The 24,509-nt window shown below is 38.2% G+C and overlaps 1 protein-coding gene across 4 annotated transcripts in view; it reads left to right on the top strand.

Annotated features, from left to right (window-relative positions):
• Positions 1-19,639, top strand: part of SENP6 (SUMO specific peptidase 6) — an 84,190-nt gene extending 64,551 nt beyond the window's left edge. For all 4 annotated transcript variants that reach the window (XM_052781684.1, XM_052781683.1, XM_052781686.1 and 1 more), the window contains 8 exons: positions 231-353; positions 607-699; positions 5,584-6,017; positions 9,271-9,374; positions 11,513-11,601; positions 13,917-13,985; positions 14,091-14,241; positions 17,020-19,639. In XM_052781684.1, the coding sequence (XP_052637644.1) occupies positions 231-353; positions 607-699; positions 5,584-6,017; positions 9,271-9,374; positions 11,513-11,601; positions 13,917-13,985; positions 14,091-14,241; positions 17,020-17,229 (1,273 nt within the window). In that variant the 3' untranslated portion in view covers positions 17,230-19,639. The remainder of the gene's footprint in view (positions 1-230; positions 354-606; positions 700-5,583; positions 6,018-9,270; positions 9,375-11,512; positions 11,602-13,916; positions 13,986-14,090; positions 14,242-17,019) is intronic.
• Positions 19,640-24,509: the final 4,870 nt, after the last annotated feature.

Genomic DNA, 24,509 nt, shown 5'->3' with positions numbered 1-24,509 from the left:
CTTGTTGATTGAGCAGAGTACTTAATACCTTGAAATATTGACACAGAAATTGCATTAATGAGTTTCTGTTGTTAGTTAGCTCTAATATTCTTATAGCTATTTTGTGAGAGGCTGCAACTATTTGGTGGGGAGGTAGCACTGTTGGCAGTCCTTTTTATTGTGGTGATGAATACTTTGAGTTAACACCTCCACTAATTTTTTTCTTTTTTTTTTTTTTTTAAACTAATTAGGTATTTGGTACTTGAAAAACTGAAAAAAGAAGATGCTGATAGAATACACGTGTTCAGTTCATTCTTTTATAAACGCCTTAATCAAAGAGAAAGAAGAAATATTCATGAAACTTCAAACCTTTCGTAAGTCTGTTGATAAATCAGTTTTACTAAGAGCTAAGTACAGTGACGGCTATAAGAACAGATGCTTTACAGAGGTAAAATCCTTACAGGCAATATTACAATACCAACAGAATTCTAGGAAGCATGCAGACCTATAACAAACATAGAATATGCTTTGAAAATCTTAAGAAACTGTTAAGGTGAAAATATCTCAAAGTAGTCTTTCAATTAAAATAAGCCACCCTACAAATCACGTGTTGGTTTCTACTTGCAGAATACAACAAAAACGACACGGGCGAGTAAAAACATGGACACGGCATGTTGACATTTTTGATAAAGATTTCATTTTTGTTCCCCTTAATGAAGCGTAAGTAAACATGCCTTTTTATTGCATTTACATGGTAAAGGCTTAAAATTCGTAATTCTAAAATTGAAAGTTATATTACAGTGTGAATTGAAGTTTTAAGAGAATAAATATCTTTTTCCAGGTGATAAAATAGTAATGTAAGATCTTTAAGTGCGCTGTTGTAGTATAAGTATCGGACAATATAAAGACTGAGCAAAAATGAACTTTGTTGAGCACTTTTTCTAGGTTTTACCTGGGTTTTGGAGTTCCTTCTTCTAAGCTGTTGATAAGTTTTGGATTTACCTCTCTTAGTCCTTGCTTTTTCTTCTAATGAGATCTCTTTGGTATAGAAGAGATCATCCTTTACTTAAAATAAACCCATATCAGAAGAAAATGGAATTGAAGGTCTCTACTGCCCTGTATTGGGAGCTTTATTCTTTTTCTTTATATCCTTTTGTCGTGATATTTTTCTTGGGTCAGGAAGCAGACTGTTAGCATTCTAATGGTTGTTAAAGACTTTTAATGATGCTTGCTTTCTTTAAGATCAGAGCAAGTTGTCACAAACGCAGTTCTACATTTCACAAAAAGACTCTAAGCAGTCCTTAAGCCAAAATATTTAGGAAAGTTGAACTACTGCATTTTAAAAATATACTATAAAAACATAAATGAAGGACGGAGAGACAGGAGAATTGTAACTGACTTACCGTATGCCTACCTAACTGATCTTTTGAAAATTCAAAGAATAGGGTGGTTTTTTAATTAAAAGCTCTTCAAATAAATTTATCCAGATACCGTGCCATTGTGCAGCGGGGGGAGAATTTCTGAATCTTCTCTTTTCCCACCTCCTCCCCAGCTGAATTCTGAGGATAGCTGTAGAGAGAGGCAGTTATGAGGTAACTGACCATATATCTATCTTTGTTATAAAGTCATAAGTAAATCCCTGAGAAAGCTGCTCATAAGCACCGAGTTCAGAATTTGAGATGCTACGACCTGTGTACAGCCATGGGAAGACAGCCAGTCCTTAGGTGATGAAAATGACTCGTGTGCAAGGTATTCTTTCTGTCCACTGCAGACTTCATCCTTGCCATGGTTCTCCCCCCCGAAGCTTTAAATACCAGAACTTTGAAGTGTCTTGTCACTCAAATTTTAGTTGCCTTAGAGCTTGTTAATATAGTTTTCTTCCCACCATCCTCTTGTGTCATTCACACATCCACATTGGTTACGCATAAGATAAATGAGATTGATCATGCTGCAAATACCAGACAGTGTGACTTAGAAGTCACCTGAAAATGAAAAGAAATAGTTCTGTGGTTTTACAAGAATTAGTTATATTGCTAGTAACTTTACCACATAGTAGTTTTCACTCTCTTTTTCATTTACTGTTAAGCAACTAAAGCAATGTCTACCTTAGGAAGTAGTGCAGCTCAGCAGAAGTGAATTTGCAGAACAGAACAGTTTGTACTGAAGGCATAATGTTCACGCCATGTATGGGTTGGGGATTTTGCTTTGGACTAGCTTGGTCTCGTGGACTCATCCAGTAGTGATTACAGCATGAAAAGTGTACTCTTGGTGTGCATCTTTCATCTGGAAATGATCCTGTTCACGCTTTTTTGAACTGTCCTTCACTGTGAACTGAAACCTGGTAAGTGGTGATAGTAGGACATGCGTTTGCAAAAGTGGTTTCTTGGTATGTACAGTAAGAGCACTGCAAAGCAGAAAAAAACCAAGTATCCAGGGAGATGAGAAAGTGGCGGTTTGGTGGGGGGAGTGAGTTTGGTTTTTATTGTTGTTTTTGACCTGCTTTCTGGCAAAGAAAGCATAAATCAGATCTTCCATATTTCTTTTTTTTTTTAATTTATTGTTATTAGCTGCTAGTATTTTTCTTGGATGCACCTTGTTATTCTGTCTTCTCTCAAACATGTCACTTCCCCCATCCCCCAAATTGCAGCATTCTGTTTTGAGGAACAAAAAGCTGAACTTTCTGGGGGGAGATGCTAACATATTTAGGAAAGAATCAGTGACTTGACAATGAAATACTCCCCTTATGATGAGTAATTGGTATCGCAGGACAGAGAGGAGGCTGGGGAGCTACCTGGGGAAGAACACAAAAACTGGCAAGTATGAAGGCTTCTAGGCTTCTTTCTTCCTTATATTGCCATGACACAGAAGAATAGCAGGTTTTACCAGGTGACTTTTTGACTGCTCTTTTCCATATATTCTTGCATTTCAAAGTGGGTCAAGAGCAGACAACTGGAGTCGTCTTAACTTACTTTTTCAGTCAAAAAGGGTTTTGAGGTTTTGCTGGTTACTTTATTTCAAGTATCTCTCTTACTTCAATATATAGCTCTTGGCTTTATGTTGAATTGACATATAAATCCTGTTTTATTTTCATTAACTTCAGTACCACTTCAGGTGCTTCTTAGCTTCTCTGATACTGAACCAGGACTGCTGACAAAAAGGGCAATAAGTATCAGTGCCGATTTTTGTTTTTTAATGGCAAAATACTAACCTGAAGGATTTCTGATCTGGTTAGCAAATACAGTATAGATCCTGTTTGTGTAAGTTACAGCTTCAGGTAACATTCTGTAGCTGTGTATATAATGTGTTATGAAATATACAGCCCCTGGACTTTGTCTGTTAATAGGACTGTTTTTTTTTTTTAAATTGGGGCATTGCCTCATAACTTCAAGGGATGAGTGAAAACACTAGGAGCACAAAGAATCAGTGGTAAGGAGAGACAGCCAGTTAATGCCTGTGGTGTAGAGAGCAAAGTACGTGCCATTCTGTGTGGTTTTTGGAGAACCTGGTTTTCAGAATGTTTTCAACATGTCTTTGCCTGGACATCTGTATGTGCAACCTAATATAGTGTAGTGGGCTTTCATCACCCACTTCTCTTCCATCACTTTATTCCTTGTCTTCATAGATTATGGTCATAGAACTCACATACAGCCTTCACTTGTCTAGACTCTCCCAGTGTTTGCAGCTTGATGCATTGCAGCGCTGCAGGTATTTTTCAGGAATTTGCCACCTGGTTTGATGCTGGTAATGAGACCTTGTAAACAGAACTTTCTCTATGTGATACAATAGCGGATCAAAGGTATGGAAGAGTTTCTTTGGTTCCAGTGAAAGGTCTGCATTCATTACTATTTATAAAAGGTCTCAAAACTTAATCTGTGGCAAAACTAGTCTGGTTGAGAACCAATCTCAGAGTTTCTTTTGCTTCTTTGTGTCTTGAATTAAGCAGTAGGTGAAACAACTTATTCTAGGATTTGAGAAAACTTGAGAGCTTCTCTTGTGTTATAAGAATGCTGCTAATGGTTGCTCCTGATAATGCTTCTCTTATGCTGCCTAGAATGATGCTTTCTTTTCTTTTAGGACACAGCTGTTTTTTCTGGCAGCTGGCTTAAGAGTACATTCTAGAAGTGAATGCTCTGGAGTTGCTGGACTTCAGTATCTACTTCCAGAAAGTCTTTCCAGACTCTCCCATAACCACTAGCTTAGGGCATCTGGGCTCATCATCTAACAAGTTGTCAAACTGCAGTAACTGGAGGTGGGCAGGATGAATCCAGGGGAGAATTAACTTCAGAACAATATGGCTGATTTAACCATGACTGCATCAGTGTCCTTTGGCAGTCCAGTCCTTTTTGTTCAAGTCTCCAATGGAAATAGGTTGTTCTTTTAAAAGTAACAGGCTGTTGTCTTTTTAGATCCAGGTTAATTTGCTAGTCTATTTACATAATTGGTACATAAAGCCTATATTAATAGAGCACACACAAATTCCGGGGTTTGGCAATACTTGATGTATTCATTTACTAGTTGTGGTGAATTGTTCAAGACAAAATGCCTCCATACTTCACGTGCTGCTTTCAAAGGCCACTTACTGTAACTGCCACTGAGTTTCAATGGAATTTAGGCTTCATAATCATCTAATTATTTTTTTAGTGTGTCAGTTAGATATGCATTTTTAGCTACTGCTGTTTATTTTTTCTAAAACATACCAAAATGTGGCTTCATTTGCATAATACAAAGCTAGGTTCTGTTTTGTTATTTGCTGTAGGGAATCAGAGAACCTTCAGAAGAATTCTAAATCAGGTCAGTCGATACCTACTTGCAATGCCTCAGTCCCTGAATTTGCTGTTGCTCCATTTCTGATTGAGTGGCAAGTCAGTGAAGTCCGAAGAGGCAAGGAGATAAGGAGGAAACTGGGGCAAAACTTACCTCCTGTCTTATTTTATGTTGGAGGATATAACTATTTTTGATCCTGAAAGGGTTAGAATGTCAGTTCTGTGAAGGGTGAGGAGGACAACAGAGTCATGGTGATGGCATTAAAACCACTATTTTCTCCCCTTTTTTAATTCATTGTTGACAAGATTTCTTTAAAAATGTGACACATCATATACAATTGGAAGATCTCATAGGTGGAAGAATATGGGCAATTCAGCTATACCATTAGATCTGATTACTTGTGTTGCTAGTGCTGAACTACTGGAAAACTCTATACAGCCTTAAAACATGAACTCTACAATCCCTAATTCATGCAATGATAAAGAAAATGTTAAAAAAGAAATAAGCTTTAATTCAAAGAAGGAAAAGAATGTATAAAGTATGAGCAAACTTTTAGACAGCACCTGTTTTCAACTAATAGCATCATATTAATGAATTTGTCGGTGACTACTTGCATGGAGTGATCTTACCTTTAGAGAAGACTGTGAAGGCTTGAGTAAAACCTGCTCAGAAGAGTGAACAGCTATTACAATATATCTTCGATAACTATGGGGGACGGGATTTGGTTTTTTTGTGTGCGTGCACGTACACTCAGTGTTTTGTTTGGTTTTTACCAACTTCACGTTTAACTGTGAGCATTAATGTAATTGCAAGTTTTTAATGTATTTTTTTCCTTTGCAGTGCCCACTGGTTTTTGGCTGTCATCTGTTTTCCTGGTTTAGAAAAACCCAAATATGAACCAAATCCCCACTATCATGAAAATGCTACAACACAGATAAAATCTTCCTCTTCAGATGGAGAGAGCAACACACCATCTCCTTTGCCAAATGAGTCAGATGCACAAAACTCGCCTTCCAAGTCCACAGCAAAGAAGACATTGACCAAAAAGTATAATACAGCTTTAATTGACCCAAACACTGAAACGGAGGACAGTGAGTCTTCATGTTGTAGAAGAAGTCCTTGTAGGGGAAAAAGTGCTTTCAAAAAACTAAATCAAATAGACAGTGATGTGGAAGAACCTAACACTGTGGAATCAGCATGCCATAAACTAGACCATAGGACTCCGGACGAAAATGGTATACAGGGTGAATTCACAACTGCTAGCCAATCTATGGGTATGTAATTGTAAAAATATGCACATTTTAATGAAAAATCTGGAGACCTCACATCTGTTACTACTTTTGCACTTGTGTAAACTTCATACTTTGAAAGTTTAGTATGTGGCTGAAGTCTGAGTACTTGCAATACAAGTAATCTATAGCCATTGCGTATAAAATGTTTTTGTGGCTGTTGACAGAACTCTCATGGCAAAGGGCTGGAGATAAAACAGTGTCTTCCTAAATCAGATTAATTTTTCAGTTGTGTGACCTTTTTTCCCCACACAAAATCATTCTGTAGATATCACTTTGCATCACTTAAGACTGTAATAGTTAAGGAAAGGATAGTATTTGACCATGGATCCTCATAATGTATGTGCATGGGAGAACTGAATTAAGATTGTGTGAGTAACCTTGATTGCAGCATCTTCTAGCATTTAAGGTTTTGCTTCAACACCATTAAGTTCTTTGATGTCCTGGTAGAAGGTATGTAAAAAAGTAAGATGAAAATAATTAAAAAAAAAAAATCTGTCACATGACTTCGTGTTGCATTTAGAGAGGCTTCCTCCATGCATCGCTGCTGTGGAAGCTGATTTCGGTGGTCTGGAACAGCGTTTGTACCAAAGTGAACAAAGGAGCTGATACACTTTTAAAGGCAGATGAAGGAATTGGGAAAAGATTGTTTTCTCTGCGAGTTGTAAGGTTTGGATCCCTTTGAGGCATAGAATACAAAACATCTAGTCACACAGAAATTTTTACTTTAGTCACCGATAGTATTCCTATTGACTTAATTTACACAGTAAGTAATTGCATAGCTTACAGTACAAGATCTGGAAAGATTATTGAGCATATGCTCGATAACCTGCATACTGCAGGCTATTACAACTTTAATATCTTTGTGGGTATAAACACTCTCCTACTTTCTAATCTAAATTTATTCATTTGTGATAACATTGTCACTTCTCCTGGAAGGTCTTGGTGCAGGGTTGGGGGTGTGTGAAGATCTGCTCTTGTTTGAATTTATTTTTTCATTTTTTGTGTGATCGTTACTGTTTATGATATTGCTGCTGTGTGGTATGGTCTCACGTGTCTTGGATGCTGCTACTGTTACTTGTCTGTAATTAGTTGGAACATACTTTTTGACATTTTTGCTAGGATTACATTTCTCTTTTTTATGGCTTCACTGTATTGGTGGCTGATGGTCATTCTGTTGCTGGCTAAAACACTCAGACTCTCTTGCTCAGCTATTGCAGATGATGCACCCTTTCATTAATGCAGACATTCTTACGGGTCACAGTCCTGGTTTAAGTGTGAGATTGAATTTGAGATTGACACTAAGCACAGGTTTAGGCAGCTAAATTAGATGTGCTGTGTATCTAAACTTCCATTTCAACCAGATGGAAGATGGGGATGTAGGCCTTGGGTTTTCTGCCCAGGTTTCAGCTGTTGCTCCAGAAGGGTGTGGTTCTTGACTCTTGACTCTGCCAAATCCATATGTATGTCCTGAATATCCTAGGATATCTCAAAAGACAGCAGGTGCCTCTTTGATAGTATAGTCAATGAAACCAAGAGACCTCTTCTCACGCTAAAGCAGACATAGAGTAGCCATTCAGGTGAGTAGCTCCCTGCTCTGATTATGATCTCCACATAACATTGTGAGACCCTAGATGCCTACTATACATAGGAGCCTACACTTAGATGTCTTGATCATATAATCATAGAACCATAGAATGGTTTGGGTTGGAAGGGACCTTCAAGATCATCTAGTTCCAACCCCCTGCCATGGGCAGGGTCACCTTCTACTAGACCAGGTTGCTCAAAGCCCCATCCAACCTGGCCTTGAACACTGCCAGGGATGGGATAATTGATTTGATCAATTTGATTGATCTCAAACTAAATCCTGGTGTTGGACTTGGAAATCAGTAGGAGTTGATACCTAAATAATTTTGAAGAAATCATCTGAAAAATATATATATATATATATATATATTTTTATTACTTAACTAATCCCCTTTTTATTGCTCGATTCTTGTATGAGATCTGATTCTTCTCGATACCAATTTTTATTTTTTAGGAATCTGTCAGCAATGAGTCACATTAGTATATGGCCTACTTCTTCTGCTAAGGTCTTTTCAAAGATACTGAGTAAGACTAATTCCCAAGTTTGTCCCTGTGGAACGCCACTGGTAACCTCCTTCCAAAGTGTTAACTTCAACTTCTCTGTTGAAGTATTCTCAAATGCAGGTCTTCTCTGCCTTTTGCATTAGCTAGTTCATTGCCCTATTTACTGTTTTTATAGAAATCCTGGTTTTCTTTAAGTAATACGTCCTCCAGTGATGCCATAACCAACACTTCTATTTTTGTGATTGTTTAGATATATTGTATAGCCTTCTGGGAAAAGTTTGCTTATGAAGATTTCAGGTTTTGCTGGCATGAGTTATTCATTTTTCACTTGCTCCCGTATAGTGTGTTAGTTCTCCCCTCAAAATCTGTTCTGAAGTCTTGCATGGTAGTATAGGAAGACTAGTGAGCCTGTGGCTGTCTGTATCTGCTTCTTTCACAGGTATAGCTATAACGTTCATTATTCTTTATTTCTTCAGATGCTGTTTGTCAAGTGACTAAATATGTAGAGGGGCTAGTGAGTGAATTTATAGATATTCTTTTTATGTAGCGAACAGTGAAGTTTCACAAACATTTCTAATCTGCTGCTCCCAGGAGAGTTGATCATGCATTCTACCCTCCCTAACAGCATGTTCCCAAGCTGCCTTTTCCCTTTTACCAGCACCAGTCTTCATATAACTGCACAACGAATCTGATCAAGGAACTGATTCAGGTTAAAAAATACTAAGCTTGTGGCTGACTTTCTCAGTCTGGTCCACTATGTTTGGATGTATTTGGTGTCATGGAAGGAACCAGCTAGGGATGGGAATAAGCAGTTATATTATGGACCAAATGAGACTGCCCCTTTTGGTAGCAGTACCAATTTATACTGTTGTAAAGGCTTCATGGAACTACAGGGTAATTTCATGGTGGGTTTTAGTCTAGGTCTCTAGAATTTTTTTAGGTTTTTTACAGAATAAGGAACAGTTTCTGTTGTGTTATTTACAAACAAAAGTGAAAAGTTTCTTCTATGCGTGAATAAAATATGTCAGCTGTATCACAGTTATTGTGAGCAATCCTGAGCAAATCTGAGGCATTTAAAATTAGTTTGGTCTTCAAAGATGACATAGTATTTGATGTTTAAATATACTACTATCTGTGATTGATACAGATGGATTGCACAAAATCAGGCTAAACTATAGTGAAGACTCAGCTGATGGCAGTAAACTAAATGAAGATGAGCTTATAGATTTTTCTGAAGACCAAGATAACCAGGTAAAGAATTTAGCAATTTTATTTGGGAAATAAACTGTTGTGTTATACTTTGAATGGGTTGCTTAAAAGCTGTATACACATTGTAAATGTGCATTGTCTAAAGCTAGTTATCTTTACAAGTGTCAAATCCAAAGCACTGGTTACCTACAAAAATTTGCAAATCACCTGACTGGAGAGGATTGTACATTCGTTCATTAAACTGTGTAATAGGAAACTGCTGTACTGATCCTGCATTTCATTTTCTGAGTCTTTTGCATAGTGACAATATTACACAACGATTTTAGTGGAAACTCTGAAAGTCAGCACATTTCTATTTTTCATCTCCCCTACGCCAATTGTGTATCTACCAGACCCAAGAACAAGTTACTCTTCTTTCAGCTGCATTTCCTGGACATAAACAGAGGCATTTATAAGGAGGTGCTACTCTGCTGGTTTGTTTCACTGGTGCTTCTCCTAATCAAATTTGAACAACATGGATTTATAATCAAGTTGTGTTCTTGTTCAAATTGGAAGACGTTTAGATTTTAGAGCTGTGGAAAGACTGATTGTTAAAATGTCCTTTACTGATTCACAACTGGATACGAGGGCATTGTTCCATAGCCCTGTTGCTTCTACACTGTAAGTTCAGTGTGAGCAAGCTAGGAGTTACACATTTACTCTTCCTAATTGGCCTTTATGTTCATGTTTCAGGTGTGTGACTCCAAGTTGTCAGCAATAAAGAATCAGAGGCTATCAAATATACAGTCTAGGAATTACCTATTTTTCACCTTTGAGTCCAGAACAAACAATCATTTTCTAAAGTCTACAGCTATTTGTAATGGCTTTCAAATAGTACATATATGTGTGCAGAAATATAAAAGCTCCAGTTTATGTTGAAACCCAACTATGCTTTTCATACAGACGCAACCCACCTCTCCTGTCATGCCACTTGCCCAAACATTCTGTGATTCTTGCCTGATGGAAGTGCCTTTCTATTTTGTAGCAGTTAGAGTTCCCTGAAGATGGAGCATGAGTAGTAGAGTGTTTCCAATCTGAAGTACATGGCATGAAGGCAGGGAAGAAAGCAGATGGCCAGCTGTGTTCCTTGAGAGGAGGCAAAGATGCCGAGTTCCCTCATTGCAGTGTAGCTTAGAACTTAACTCAGGCTGAAGCTGTCACTGGTATCTTCTAGAATGCCACAAAGCAAGTATAGAAATGGTAGACCATGACAGGCTGAGTGCACCTTCACATCTGCCAAAAATGGAGTTGAGGCTGCAACAGAAACAAGTGTATTAGGAACTAGGCAGTAGTTTCTAATACGATAACATCTTCATGGCATACCATAAGGATCAGTCATAGGATCCTGTGTGTTAGTGAAGTGTACATGATTCTCACCAAAAATTTCACAAATCATGCTGATATGAGGGGTTCTCATTTTTGGAAAGCATCTCTTTCCCTATAATGCAATGGTCTGTGGTAGTTATAGTGAACTCTGTAGAAGGGTAAGAAACCTTGGATCATTGCGTTACTTTTAGATACAAGAACTTAGTGGTTTTATTCATAAAACTTCTGTATCCTTTATAGCAATCAATATTGAAATCAAAAGGTCAAAAGGTATTCCCAGGTTTGTGGCATGACTGTTTTTGCAACCTGTGATATATAGTATCATGGTGGTTTAATTTCCCTTGCCCTAAGAACCAAGTTGGTGCATTCCAGAGCAAAGATCAAATTTTATTTCTGAATTCGTGTAAATTTTGTCTCATTTCATCTAGGAGATAACATACATGAAACCGCCAAGCAAGTTTCTAGTAATCATTAGCAAGGGAAGGCATTGATAATTTGGATTATAACCAAATAATGGAGATGCAACTCTTTTAAGCCAGCAATGCTTTGAAAATGTCAGTTGCAGCTTTTTTTCTAGTTTCAGCAGTCATTAACTCCGTGTCATTCCAGCACGGATTTGGAGAAACCATGTGACTAAAAGTTGGTAATGCAAACTTTACCAACAAGGAATGGTGTCAGATTAAAGCTACCACTTCTTTATTAAACTTATGTTATTGGTCTTGAATAAAAATGGTAAGTATAGCAGTAATTTCTTCTGCATCTGTTTGAAAATCAATATTAGCTTTTAAACACCTGTAAACATGTTGCTTCTGTAGGAAGACAGTAGTGATGATGGTGGCCTTGTAGATGATAACTGTAATTCAGAAATGGGACAATGGCACCTGAAACCTACTATCTGTAAACAGTAAGTATTAAAACAGTTAAAATGGAAATTTCATAAAAGTTTATGAAATTTAAAAGACAGTAATTATGGGAAATGGTCATATAGCAGTCTTCAAACACTTCAATCAGCATGTTATTAGTATTTGAGAGAGAATTTTATACTTTGTAGTATCATCATCTTCAGTGAGCAGAAAATTTAATGAATGAAACTATGAGTGAGATAATAGTTTTTTGGGTTTCTGTTAAGCCTGTGTGCTGCTTCAGGCAATTGAAGATTGTTTCTTCAAATAAGGCTGTTCTTTGATATCTTGCACTTAGATTCCTACAAAAAGAAGGTGCAGAAGCATGTTTAAAAGTATCTTTCCATATTAAAAAAAAAAAAAGTCTTTAAATGAAAATAATTAACTAAAATTAATACTAAAGAAAACCTTTGTCACCACTCAGATTAGTACAGGAAAATGGGAATAATTTTAACTGCCCCCATTTCTTAGCTAAATATGTTCTAGCTGTTTCTCTTTATTGTCTCTTTTTGTTCTTAGTGTTATTCTTTCTTTTCTCTCTGTCTGTTCTTAGCATTATTCTTTTTTCTCTAATAAGAATGTTCCACAATACTAAGTTCAGTTGCTCTTTTTTTTTTTTTTTTAACTTTTTTGCCTGTTCTGGATTTTCAAACTCTTAAAATTTATTTTTTTGTTTGAAACCCAGAAATTATTTATTAATAATCGACTGCAGTTGCTTGCATTTTGGTGTGACAGAAATGCATGATTCCAAGTCTAGAAATATTGTTACTTAGTATTGCTGTCTTCACAATTTCGTCTGTATTTTTTCACAGTTTATTTATCCTTTTTTTTATTTCTGTCTTTGTGAATATAATGGTTACTATAGAAAGGTAAAGGCTTTCACAGTACGTTCTTACGGTGCATGATAAAATTATGTATTTATACATGATATGGAATGTGTTCTTAATACTTTTTCATGAAGGGGTAAAAATCCATCTGTGTTGTTTTAAGCATATTTATGAGCTTCTGATTATAGCTTGGCTAAACTTGTCCCATTCTGATGATGGATTATCTGTACCTAATACTTTCCACTAGACTTTTTTTTTAATCCAAACATGAAATTTTGTAAGATCTTTGACACTTAATTATCAAAAGTCATTAAGGCCACTTAAATATTTTACTATTAGCATATTTTTAAATTAATTCTATATGAAAAAGATAATTACCTTGAAAAGGCTTTCACCCCCCCCCCCCCCCGCCAAGTACTGGATTGTGCATTTTTAAAGAGCATTGCCTATACAAATAATAACTTTCTTTTATCAGAAATTAAAACAAGTACAAGTAAAAGCAAACATTATTCAAGTGACGATATGCTTATGCCTAAAAAATTGCATACATGTAAAATAATTTATAAATTGAAACAAACCTATACATAAATGCATGCAGATATTTTGTCTGAATTTACTAGTTTGCAGTTTCTATAAAGGATGCCTTGTCTGAATGCATGTGCGTTATTGTTAGAAAACAGAAAGCAGAGCTTTGTGAAAAGTAATTTGCTCTTATTCCTTAAAATATATCTTGCATCTATTGCTGAGATTCTGAATTCTGGTATGAGTTAGCTGTGATGTATAAATCCAGCTGTTGCCTATAAGGCAGCTGATGTGATTGTTATGTTTGTAGCTACTGCAAATGTAATACCCTCTAGATCAAGTGATAGGATGTAAGCATCTGTAGTGTGCAAGAGAGCTTTCAAGCAGACTTGGTTCTCTAGAAAATGTTTGTTTATGGATACGTTATTTTTCTAAAGTCTATCAAATGGAGTATGTGTGTGTTTTGTGGGTAACTGTCAGGTAGATTTAAGATTCATTGGTTGGGATCACTTCTTGAACATGCATACCTAGCATCGTCTTGGGCACTGGGGACTGTCGTATCTCTTCTCCAGCTGCTACTCCAGAAGGATGTTTATGGGTTCTGCACCTTACTTTCTAGTCTCTTGCCAGTGTCGCAGATACTTGGGCATCTAAAAGAGCACTAGACACCTGAGGGGTTTTAGGCAACTAGATTTTGCCTGTAGCAAATGCTTTCAGTCTGACGGTGCTGTATTTTCTAAGTGTATTCTGAAGTTCTCTGTACTTAGTGTATAGTTAAATCTAAAGATAACTTTGCATTTAGCTATCCAGTTAGGGGATTACAGCAGGACTGGCAAAACTTTGTAGTATTGATCTAGTTTTGTTCAAGGTCACCCCACAAATTATTTTATAGCTAGCTAGCTTTGTAACATTGTGTTTTCCAAACTGCTGTAAAGTATTGTGTACGTTAAAATTGTGTTCTCTCTTAGGCCCTGCATTTTGCTTATGGACTCACTGAGAGGCCCTTCCCGGTCAAACGTTGTGAAGACACTGAGGGAGTAAGTTTCCTATCTGTTTTTTTTGTTTGGTTTTTGGTTTGGTTTTGTTTTTACAAAATCCTGCAAGAAAACAGAAGTTTGAATTTGCATGGTCTTTTATCATAGATACTTAGAGGTGGAATGGGAAGTCAGGAAGGGCAACAAAAGAAGCTTTTCCAAAGATGTCATGAAAGGTTCCAACCCAAAAGTGCCACAACAGAACAACTTCAGTGATTGTGGAGTGTACATACTGCAATATGTGGAGAGCTTTTTTGAGGTATGTATACCTGTTTGTGTACCTATTTGGGGGGGGGGTCTCCTATAGCAATCAGATATGAGGTATTAAAATTATTACAATAATAAAAGGCTCTCTAGTGTAGCTCTTAGACCTATTTGTTAGATTATGCATTACAAATTTATACATTAACATACATAATAATTTTTGGAAAATAATTATCATTATTCGTTGTGCATATGTATCAGAAATTGGAAGCCACGGAATTTTCTGAGAGAATACGAAGAAAATATATTTAGAGTCTTCCTTTGTGTTCTTATAGTGCATACCCTTTAAAGTTATCCGGTAAGAAACAGTGTTCAAATTTGAGTTCAAAATCTAAACTAAAGATGTGGTACAAAAAGCTTGCTCTTTTTTCCCTAAGAAATGTGACTCTGAATAAATTCATGAATATGATAGAGCTAGTTTTTTTAACTTGCTTTAAAACACGTAAGTGGAATCATTACAGCTAAATGCCAAATCTTGATTCCATTGAAGAACTTGGTTAAAATCTTGCTGACTTTAACTGTCTTGGTCTTCCAGTTACAGCTCCTTTCACAAGTAGAGGTATTAGCATCTTCAGGTCTGGGTTGGGAGGAGAAACGATGGTCAAGTGAGATGTTGTCTGCATGGGACGCTGACTGTGTTTACAGTCCATAGTTCTTCAGACCAGTGTTCCTGAACTCTCCTGTAGCTAGCCTTTCCTGAGGAAGCTGGCGGTTTCTTCTGCACTCCTCCACCCTCCCCTCGTTCAGACTTTATACGGGAGCAGCAAGACTTTAGCAAGAGTGCATTCATGCAAATCAAAGCCAAAAGCTTTTGCTTTACCAATGAGTCCTTGAGAGCTCAGGACCGTCCTTGAGCGCTTCCTGTTTTGTACACGGGGGGATAGGAGGAGCCACCCAGTCTTAATAATGTTAGCCCCTTCCTTCTTGCAAACTGATTGCTGAATTGTGTCAGGCTGAATTCCTTGTCCTGCCCGATCTTGCAGCATGCAGCAGCTTTGCCAGGGAGCAGGGATGGCGCGTCGATGCGTCAGGTAGCAGACCGCAGGGCGTTGCCAGAAGTAAAGCTGGCAGGAAGGGAAAACCTGTACTGGCTGCGCGGCACTGGACTGTCTGACAGCTACTGGACTAGTCATCTCAGCTGCCGATGTACTTGGAAAATTGCACAAAGTCTCGTTGTTGTCGCGGCTGTACGAACTGTGCGGGGGGGTGTGCTCGATTTGATGTTTGGGGACTCTCCGGGCACATCCTCTCCTTCTTTGTGGACTGATGTACGGTATCTTCTTTTTTACTACTAAGGGTTAAAATCGTGATGCCCATTTTTGAAAACCGAGGCTCACCTGACAGGGCAGGAGGTGTGCTCGGGAGCACACCGGTCCGCCGTCCCAGCCGGTACTTCCCCGGTCCTCCCCCCACGCCGTCCCTGCTCGCCTCTGCCCGCCCCCCCCGGGGCTGCCTGCGGCGCGGCTGCCGCCGCTAGGGGGCGCCGTGGTGCCGCCTGCCGCCGCGCCGAGGGCTGAGGGCGCGACCGGCCGAGCGAGAAGGCCCGGCGGTAGGAGCCGGGGTCCGCGGGGGGGGGGGGGGAACGTCGGTTCGCCGTGAAAGAACCCGCAGAGCGAGAAGGAAGCTCCGAGGCGGCAGCAGAGCACGCCCACAGCTGGCTTCTGACCCACGGCCCCGCTTTTCTTCCCCAAACTGACCAGCAGCAGCAGCAAAAAGCCCTGGTTAAGGGCGTCTTCAGGTGAATTTGGCATACCATGCTATCGGTGGTAACCGCACTAATTGGTTTTTGATCATCTTCTTATTCCTTTGTCTGGCCTAGCTCATAATTGAAACGGTGGGAAACCTACTCAGTTCTTGCCCGTGGTTTTCTGCATCTTTAGTGTCATTCTTCTGAAGTCTGCTTACTGCTGGTGTTAAGTAGCTTCGCTGGCGAAGTCAGTTCAATCTAGCAGGTTTTTATTGCCATACTATCTAGTTGATGTTCTGTTTGGACGTGGAATAATACTGCTAGCGCAGCATAAGGCATTGTCATGTGTGGAATGTGACTAGCTTTTTCCCAAGTCGCCTTGCTAGCGTTAGCTCAGTGGCTGAATGTAATTTACTCTTAAATAACCCCGTTAACGATGTAAACTAGAATACACAAAGGGAGGAACTTCTCTGAGAGAAAACACTATTCCACACACTTGTTTGGTTAGGGTGAATAATAATAATCATTCTCTTAATTCTTTAGATGAATGACTTCTAGCTAGAAAACAGAATGTAAGTATAAAAAGGGCTGGTGATAGCCAGGGGCTTTTCACAGGCCCTGTTTTTTAGGGTGAAATGTGAAACTGACTTTCCTAGTTGGTTGTGGTATTTATAACGGTATTTATAAGGGCAGGAGTACTTAGTAATGGATTCCTAATCAGCTCTAGATTTTGATGCAAGTCATCTTTAAAAAAATGTGCTATATTGTTACAATAATTTTCTCTCTTTTTTTTAATTAGAACAATTTTGCAGTGAAACGCTTTGTCTAAAAGATGTAGCAAACTGAGTAGATTATTTGGGCGCTTTTATAACCAGAACTGTGTTCTGCACGAACGTTTCTCTGTAACATACTGAAGCTTGATTGATTCTACCTTAATTGTACATGTACAAAACACCAAACTGTAGAAATTTTGTTCCATGCTGATGGAACGAGGTGAGGAAGAATGTACTTTTCCCCGCGACAGTTCTCTCCGGTCTTTTAGGTTGTAACTCCTTACTGTAATATTCAAATGACCTTTCTTTTCAGAATCCCATTCTGAGTTTTGAACTACCAATGAACTTAACAGACTGGTTTCCACGCCCAAGAATGAAAACCAAAAGAGAAGAAATACGAAAAATAATCCTGAAGCTGCAGGAACAGCAGAACAAGGACAAGAAGGGACAAAAGGACCCAAGTTCAATGGAAAGATCTTTGCAGGAAAAAACAGAACAACTTATCAACAGCAGCTCAGACTGAATGTTGTATCTGTTGCATGTTAGCTCCACAATCAAAACTGAGATATACATTTTTGTCTGCCCAGACTAAAGATTTGGCGTATTCTCTGCTCAAAGTTACTTGGGAATGTTTAATGCCTGTATAAATGTGTGTCATAAAATGATTTAATTCCCACAAAGATGTGTATTAAGTAAGCAAGTCTGTACATATGTTAATGAGGCCAACTTTTTCAGCATTTGTAATTACTTTTTTTCCACTTGTTAGGGAGCTTTTGTTATGTATTTCTGTTAATAGAACTTAAATAGCGACTTCTAAACATAAAGCAAATAAAGAAAATATTTATAGGATAAAATGGTTAACTTTTTCTTTTTCAGTAAAGTTGTAATGTTACAGGCTTAAGTAACACATAGGGAATGATTTGGTAGTGAGATAATTAATTCATATTTTGACACTATTTAGTTGCCCTTTACAAGATTATTCTGCTTGCGCTACAAACAATAATATGGGTAAGTGTCTCAATGTACCATGGCCTCAGAGAGGGTGATTCCCATCCTCCCAGTATCTCAGTGTAGGCAGTGTAATAGTTACTAGGACTGCTTCAGATTTGGGGTTTTAAAAGATATGCATTGCAATTAAAATTCCACCCTTGCTTTAGTGGGACGGGCTAGGGAAAGGGGGAGAATGCTCCTTGACCAGGGACGACTATTCAAACAGTATTATAAGAGTGGTTTCAATGAAGTGATCTTGAGTGATACTATTAAATCATATTTTGTGGATCCCAGTTGTTGTACAGGTGTATTTTGAGACTTTCTTCATTATAAAATTGTATTTTGGTAAGTGTACTTGGAATAGCAGATTGCCCACATTACATTTTCTATGTTACAATTCTGAATGTTACATTCATATGTGCTTTATCTAAGTAATGAACATTTAAAAAGAAAAAAGTGTATGATTACTATTTTTTGTAATATCCACGCAAAAAACCAAAATACCAGTGTTCATTGCTTGCTTGTTTGTTCTTGGCTTTAGGTAGCATCAGACTAATGTTGGGATTTGTTTGGATATTTCCAGTGTATTTTGATTTTATAGCAATCTAAAATGCCATCGTTGCTTAAGCTGCAAACATAGCCTTTTATCCCTGCTATAGAAAGGCTTTGGTATTCAAATGAGGAAAGTAGGAGATGGTTTGTGCAAGGATACGTATACGGTCTTCTACTAATATAGCTATCTTTGATGGGAACCAAAAACTTGTCTCTTCCCTAGGAGGAATCTGTCGGGGGAAGAGAGGGACCTTCTATTCCTCCTTGCAGATAGCATTTTCTCTCCTGGCTTTTCCACTGGGAATATCATTTGTCAGTCCCTTCTCCCAGAGAAAAGCAGCAGAGAATTCACTAGCTGAACTCTGTGTCCCCCGAGATCAATTTTTATATACAAGATCGAGTCTAACCCAGTACTTCAGGTTCTCCGTGAGTTTTGATTCTCACTAAACCCTGAAAACACGGCTGCTGATGACGTTACTGCCAGGGCATTTCTGCACAGATGACTATCTCTGTGAAACCCTCTGTTTAAAAGGGGGTTCGCTCACCAAGGCAGAGTGATTGCACACAGAGCAGTACAACCATGGGCTGCTATCTTTTGCACAGATAACCTGTGGCATTTAGGGAAGTTGTTCATTCCCTCTTCTCTTTCTTCTTGCATAGACCCTGGGCCCCATGGAGAATATGTAAGCACCATGTATATGCGTTATGTTAGAGGTGACTCCTACACAGGTCTCTTGCTGAAAGTATGCGGGGGCAGTCTTCTGGACTACAAATTAAATACCTAATGTGCACACCTCCAAGTTGTTTCCTCCATCAAATTTATCCAGTGTTCTTGCCATTGTTGGGGAAGATCTGTGATAAAATAGTTGCGGATTGTTTCCCTGCAGGGTCTTGTATATCTGGCTTTAGTGCAGCTGACAGACTGGAACAGTAGGTTATACAAATGCAAGTACATCAGTGATGGCTTGTAGAGAAGGAAGGAAAATAATTTCTTGGAAATACAGAGAAGAGACAACTGCAAATAGAATGTATTCCTTCCCAGTCTAGTCTTTCCCAATGGTATGTTCTAATTACATGGAATAGATCCAAATTTGATCAATATAATAGTTTTCCTTTTTCTAACGTTTGTGATGCAGGTTCATAATTTGATGCTGTAGAACTATTTGGTTCTCTTGCTAGGAATGGCCTGGTGCTTCCTCCTTTTCCTTCCTCTTTCCTGTCCTGCCTTTTCTTCCTCCCTCCCCCTTTTTCAAAACTGTGAAGAAAGTGTTTGATTTATTATCATTTAATGTTAAAGGTCTCGAGATCTTCAGTCATATACAGCAAGCTAATATACATGTTAAATACAGGAAACTTATTTTTTTAATAAAATGTGATGTTAATAGAAAAAACCCACAGAATTAAGAATGAGTTATTTAAAACCTTACTGACTTGGTTTAAAAAGCTCACTGCCACATGTGCGTGTTAGGTATTTGTTCTTAACGTAAGGGTCCGCTACACTACAGTGTTTTGCAGTCTGCCAAGGAGTTTTACCAGTGAATTTTCTCAATCGGATTTATGCAGTGGAAGTTAGTGGGGTGGGGACTAGGTATATTTATTCAATAACTATATGATAACACATACACTCTGAGGAAGGTGTAAGTTGTATATTCCTTTATAAGATTTAAGATCACAAATGCTTTAGGAGTAGCATGACTGCATTCTGCAGTGTCAGGTATCAGATGGCTACCTAATTAAATGTATCTGTTTGTATTGTTTTTCAGGTGGGGTAGAATAACAGTTAAGAATTCTTATAAAAGTTTTAGATTACTTAGCATAAAAAATGCATGCACTTCTGGTGCACATTTGCAGGATAGCTGCAAAAGCAGAAGAGACATCTAAGTAGTCCCTTGTGACATTCCTATTTTTCTTGCTTAAGAAACTGAGCACACTCTTTAAAGACCAGAGACTCCAAACAGAAGAACCGTGTTGTTGACTTTTGAGGTTGCACAGCGTGCTCCTCTGGGAAGAATCTAACTTCCAAAACATTCAGTAAAGAAAGAGTTGAAAAATCAAGCAGACTTTACACCATGATGAGAAAAACATGCTGTTCATTTTATTTATTTTTTATGTATTGCACAGCAAATGAGTAAAGCAGAACAAGAAGCTTTTTCATGTGTGATTTTTAATTCCTGTTAACGTAGTTCCTCTGGAAGTTAGAGTGAACTACTAGGCTTTCCTGACGAACAACTGCAGCAGTTTCCTTGGTTTAGCAATCCCCTGCAATTTTCTACTCAGATTTTTAAATAGACTGTATTTTCAGTCACTGGTTAAAGCTTTATATTGCCCTTCATTGATAACAGGTTACTTGTGTTTTAGCACGTGAACAGAAGAAGTAGCTGTAAAGGTGCTTGTTCTTTGGAGCCGTGATTCTTGGGGCCAGGACAATGAGAGTTACTGGAGTCTGGATAAAAGATTTTATTTCATTTTGGTATGACAGTTTTTATAACAGTCTGTCTTAAATTCTACATACTCAGTACCCCTAAAGAACCTCTGTGTGGTGACTTGGGTTTGCAAAGGCACAGCATCTCCCCAAGTCTTCTGACTCTTCCCATCCACTTTTGGAAACCAAAGGGGAGCTGATGTTACAAACTACAACTTTGAAACAGTAAGAGTGAGGTAACAGCCATTGTACTTACCTTTCACCACCGTATTTTTAAACCATTTCTGCTTAACTCAGTCATGGCTGCTCAAAGATGTGATGAAAGATGTCTTGTTTTGTAGGCTCCAGTCTGGTTCAGTGAGGCTGTAATCTGGAAAGTGACTGTTCTCTCTGTTGTGGTCTGTTGTAGTTTTCTGACAGGCTAGATTTTGCTTGCTTTTAACAAATGTGCATGTGGACTCGTGCAGACCTGTGGGTACAAAAGGAAACTTGGTAATGTACACCGTACCTCAGGGATTCTTTATGCAGTTGTGTGAGTAATTGCTAGCCGCAACCTAGATAAACAGCCAGGTTGTTTCTTTGCTAGGTCTTTTTTTTTCTCTTTGTTTTTTTCTGTGAGGCTTGTACTTGATGTTCTTGGGGAGAGTAAACAGCACTATTTGCGATGCGTGATGCTTAAAAAGAACTACGTTCATATATGAATATATATGAACAGAAAGCTATGTGGATTAAAAAGTATCCAAATTCTAGTAAACAAGAAAGAGACTTACCTTGTCTGCCTTTTTTTTTTTTTTTTTTTGTCGTCTTCATACCTTCTTATTTTGTTGGGTTCTGTGTTCAGATTCTCACTAGAGTTCTTTGGGGTATGACTTTACCCCAAACAATCATCAGTATATAATGGTAAGGAATTCAGGAGAGGGAGGAAAGACGACTATTACTATTTTTTAAATAAAAGGTTCTTGTAGATGAAAAAAACAAAAGCAACAAAAAAGCTGGATGTACTTTATAGGCAGATGGTTTATTTTAATGGAATAGTCAAATCCACATAGTATATGTGTCCATTTGCGCAATATCATAGATTTAGACAATACTTACAAATTCCATCTTGAGGACCAGATTCTCTTTTATTTGTAAGCTGACTGAATACCTTTAAGGTTAATGGGAGCCGGACCAGTTTGTTTCAGCCGAGTATTTGTTCCCCTGCAAGCTGTGAGGAGTCCACTTGAGGGAGGAGCACCCTGCTCTGGCCAGCCTGAGATTCTTGTGTTCAGAGTCTGTTTAGACTCTGGTCTTTAACCCAGAAATTAAAACATGTTAGATTTCCCCCAGCGGTTTAACTTAGTGAAATTTATCAACTATTTACACAAAACTGTATCTGTTTAACAGTATTTATAAGTTTAGGCCTGTTGACATCAGGTTTGTCCTTCCTAACTCAAACTTTGGAAAACTAACGTTGTTTCCTTTATCTTTACACGTATGTAAGGAGTGCAGTGGTAGCCTGGATAGGGATGTTAGTATATATTGGACCAAACCTGTGACATTAATTGTAGGAACTCTCAGGAAATATTTGGTTGGGAATTTAAAGCTCTAGGATGAGTGCATTATTTATGCAGCAGGCTGAAAACAGAGTAATTATTTTAGCTCTAGAGAACTTCATACTCTATAACTTCAGGCCTGGAACTTTATTTCATACTATACAACGGGAACATGCCAGATAGTGCATCGGTTCTGTAATACAAAAAAATCAGAGGCTAACCCCAAAAGAGCACTATTAAAACCATGACATGTTTCTCACATAAAATGACACTAAATATGACATAAGTTGCATTGGAATGCAAACAAATGGAGTATGTTTCTTACTTAAATGTTCCTTGGTTCTGAAACCTAAACTGCTTTGTAAACAATATTGTAATAATATCTGTCTGTGTTACAAAAGGGCAATAAAAGGCCGTGAGAAGTTGTACAGCTTCCTCCCATCCCACAAGATCACTGAAATTTCTAGACCTCAAACAAAATTTGCACTGACTCCTTCCACTGCAAATGAACGTTTAGGTTCCAGAACCAAGAAGACATTTTAAACAAATGTCTGAATTAATGTGTTGAATACGTTTGTACGGACAGCTTATAGTATGACGTTTAATTAGAAAGTGATACAGCTTTTTTTTTTTTTCCCCCAGGGAAACCAGGCCTTTGTTTTGCAAAGGCAGTGTTCCCTGAATGAATTTATGAGTTCTTTTTTTGCTCTACACCTTACTGTACAGTCATTTTTGTGAGTTTTCCATTCTACCCTTAATTATTCTCAGTCTTTCACATATAGTTCCCTTTTTCGTAGGAACATTGTCTAATTCTAATGCTTTTATTTAGACACTAAATTTTTCTGGCCAGTTAGGAGCTAGATGGGGTGAACTCGTCTTCACTCTTTTATCTTGTCCACAGTCAGAATTGCTTGATGTCATTATCTCCATTTTGCAAATTGAGTGCTGAAGTTCAGGGGAAGAGGTTAAAAGCATTTGAGTTTAAGCTACTCTAACTAAACTGCTGAAATTCACACTCCAGCTACTCTCACTTGTGAGTGTTGAAAAGTAAGCTTAAAAAGATGCGTGCTGGTTATTTGGCTACTTGAAGAAAGAAACCGATGTTGTGGTTGGGAGGACTGTTTGCCTAGACTGAAATTTTATTGACCCAAGATTACCAGAAGCCAGTGTTGAAGTGAGTGTTTAATTCTGCTTTCCAATTTTTTGCTCTGATCTTTACACAGGTGAGTGTTTTCTACAGTACTTGTATAGAGCTGTCATTTGGTTTCTTTGGTTTTGCAAATACTCCTGCAAATCTGACCCTAAGCATCTGCAGTTGGGCACCTGAAAATAAGAACATAGCTAATGACCACTGGAACATACTTTTAAGTAACTTACCAAATATCGGATAGTTTTCCTGTAGCGATGGGTCATGTGTTCATGTCTGAAATACAGTATTTAGTTGGTTTAACAATGAGAAATTTTTTTGTTGTTGTTATCTTACCCTCTCATGGAACAACAGGAGTCATACAGCTGATAGTTGGTTTTGCTGTGAGATTTTAAGTTCCCTAAACACTAGACTTAGCATCCATTGAGAGAAGTGGTATCTGGAGAAAGCATTACGTGTGATCGCATAGAAGTTTGTACATGCAAGTGGACTAAATTAAGGTTCCTTGGACAATTTAACAATTTTTGGATGCTTCCTACCTTTTTAGTGCTTGTGTTTGTAACTGTCTCGCTTAATGTATATTTTGCATTTCGCTTATTTGGGTTTTCCTGACTTCCATTGTCAGTATATGATGGTCACTCGTAGAACTAATTCCGCAATTCTGATTTTTGTTACTCCATAAGCAGTCATGGTATGTTGTCATTTTCTTCCTTACGTAGGTGAAAACATGGTGCACAAATCCCAGTCACTTTTCCAGTTGTTTGCTGACAGAACTTGTTCTGGTGGTTGTTACAGATTTTGCCCAAGCACCACTTGTACCTTGCTCTGTTTTCCTTCCTTCCAAACCCCAGAGGATATCCTGTCTGCACTGGTTCTTCTCCCAGTCTCTCTTGGCTCTGCATCTGTTAATCTTTTATCATGTCTCTAAGCTCAGTTCTTCAATCTACACTCTAGAAAAATAGCCACTGCTGTCTTTGCCCTCCATGATCCTGTGTTGCCAAAGGAACTTCATCAGCAGAGAAGCTGAGGAAGTACGGGCTGGATGAGCAGCCAGTGAGGTGTATTGAGTAACAGCTCAACAACTGGGCCTGGAAGGTGGTGATCGGTGGTACAACGTCTAGTTGGAGGCTGGTAACTAGCGGTGCGTCTCAGGGATG

This window comes from Harpia harpyja, chromosome 3, assembly GCF_026419915.1.
Source record: "Harpia harpyja isolate bHarHar1 chromosome 3, bHarHar1 primary haplotype, whole genome shotgun sequence".
Taxonomy (NCBI): domain Eukaryota; kingdom Metazoa; phylum Chordata; class Aves; order Accipitriformes; family Accipitridae; genus Harpia; species Harpia harpyja.
This window is presented reverse-complemented; position numbering and strand designations above follow the sequence as displayed.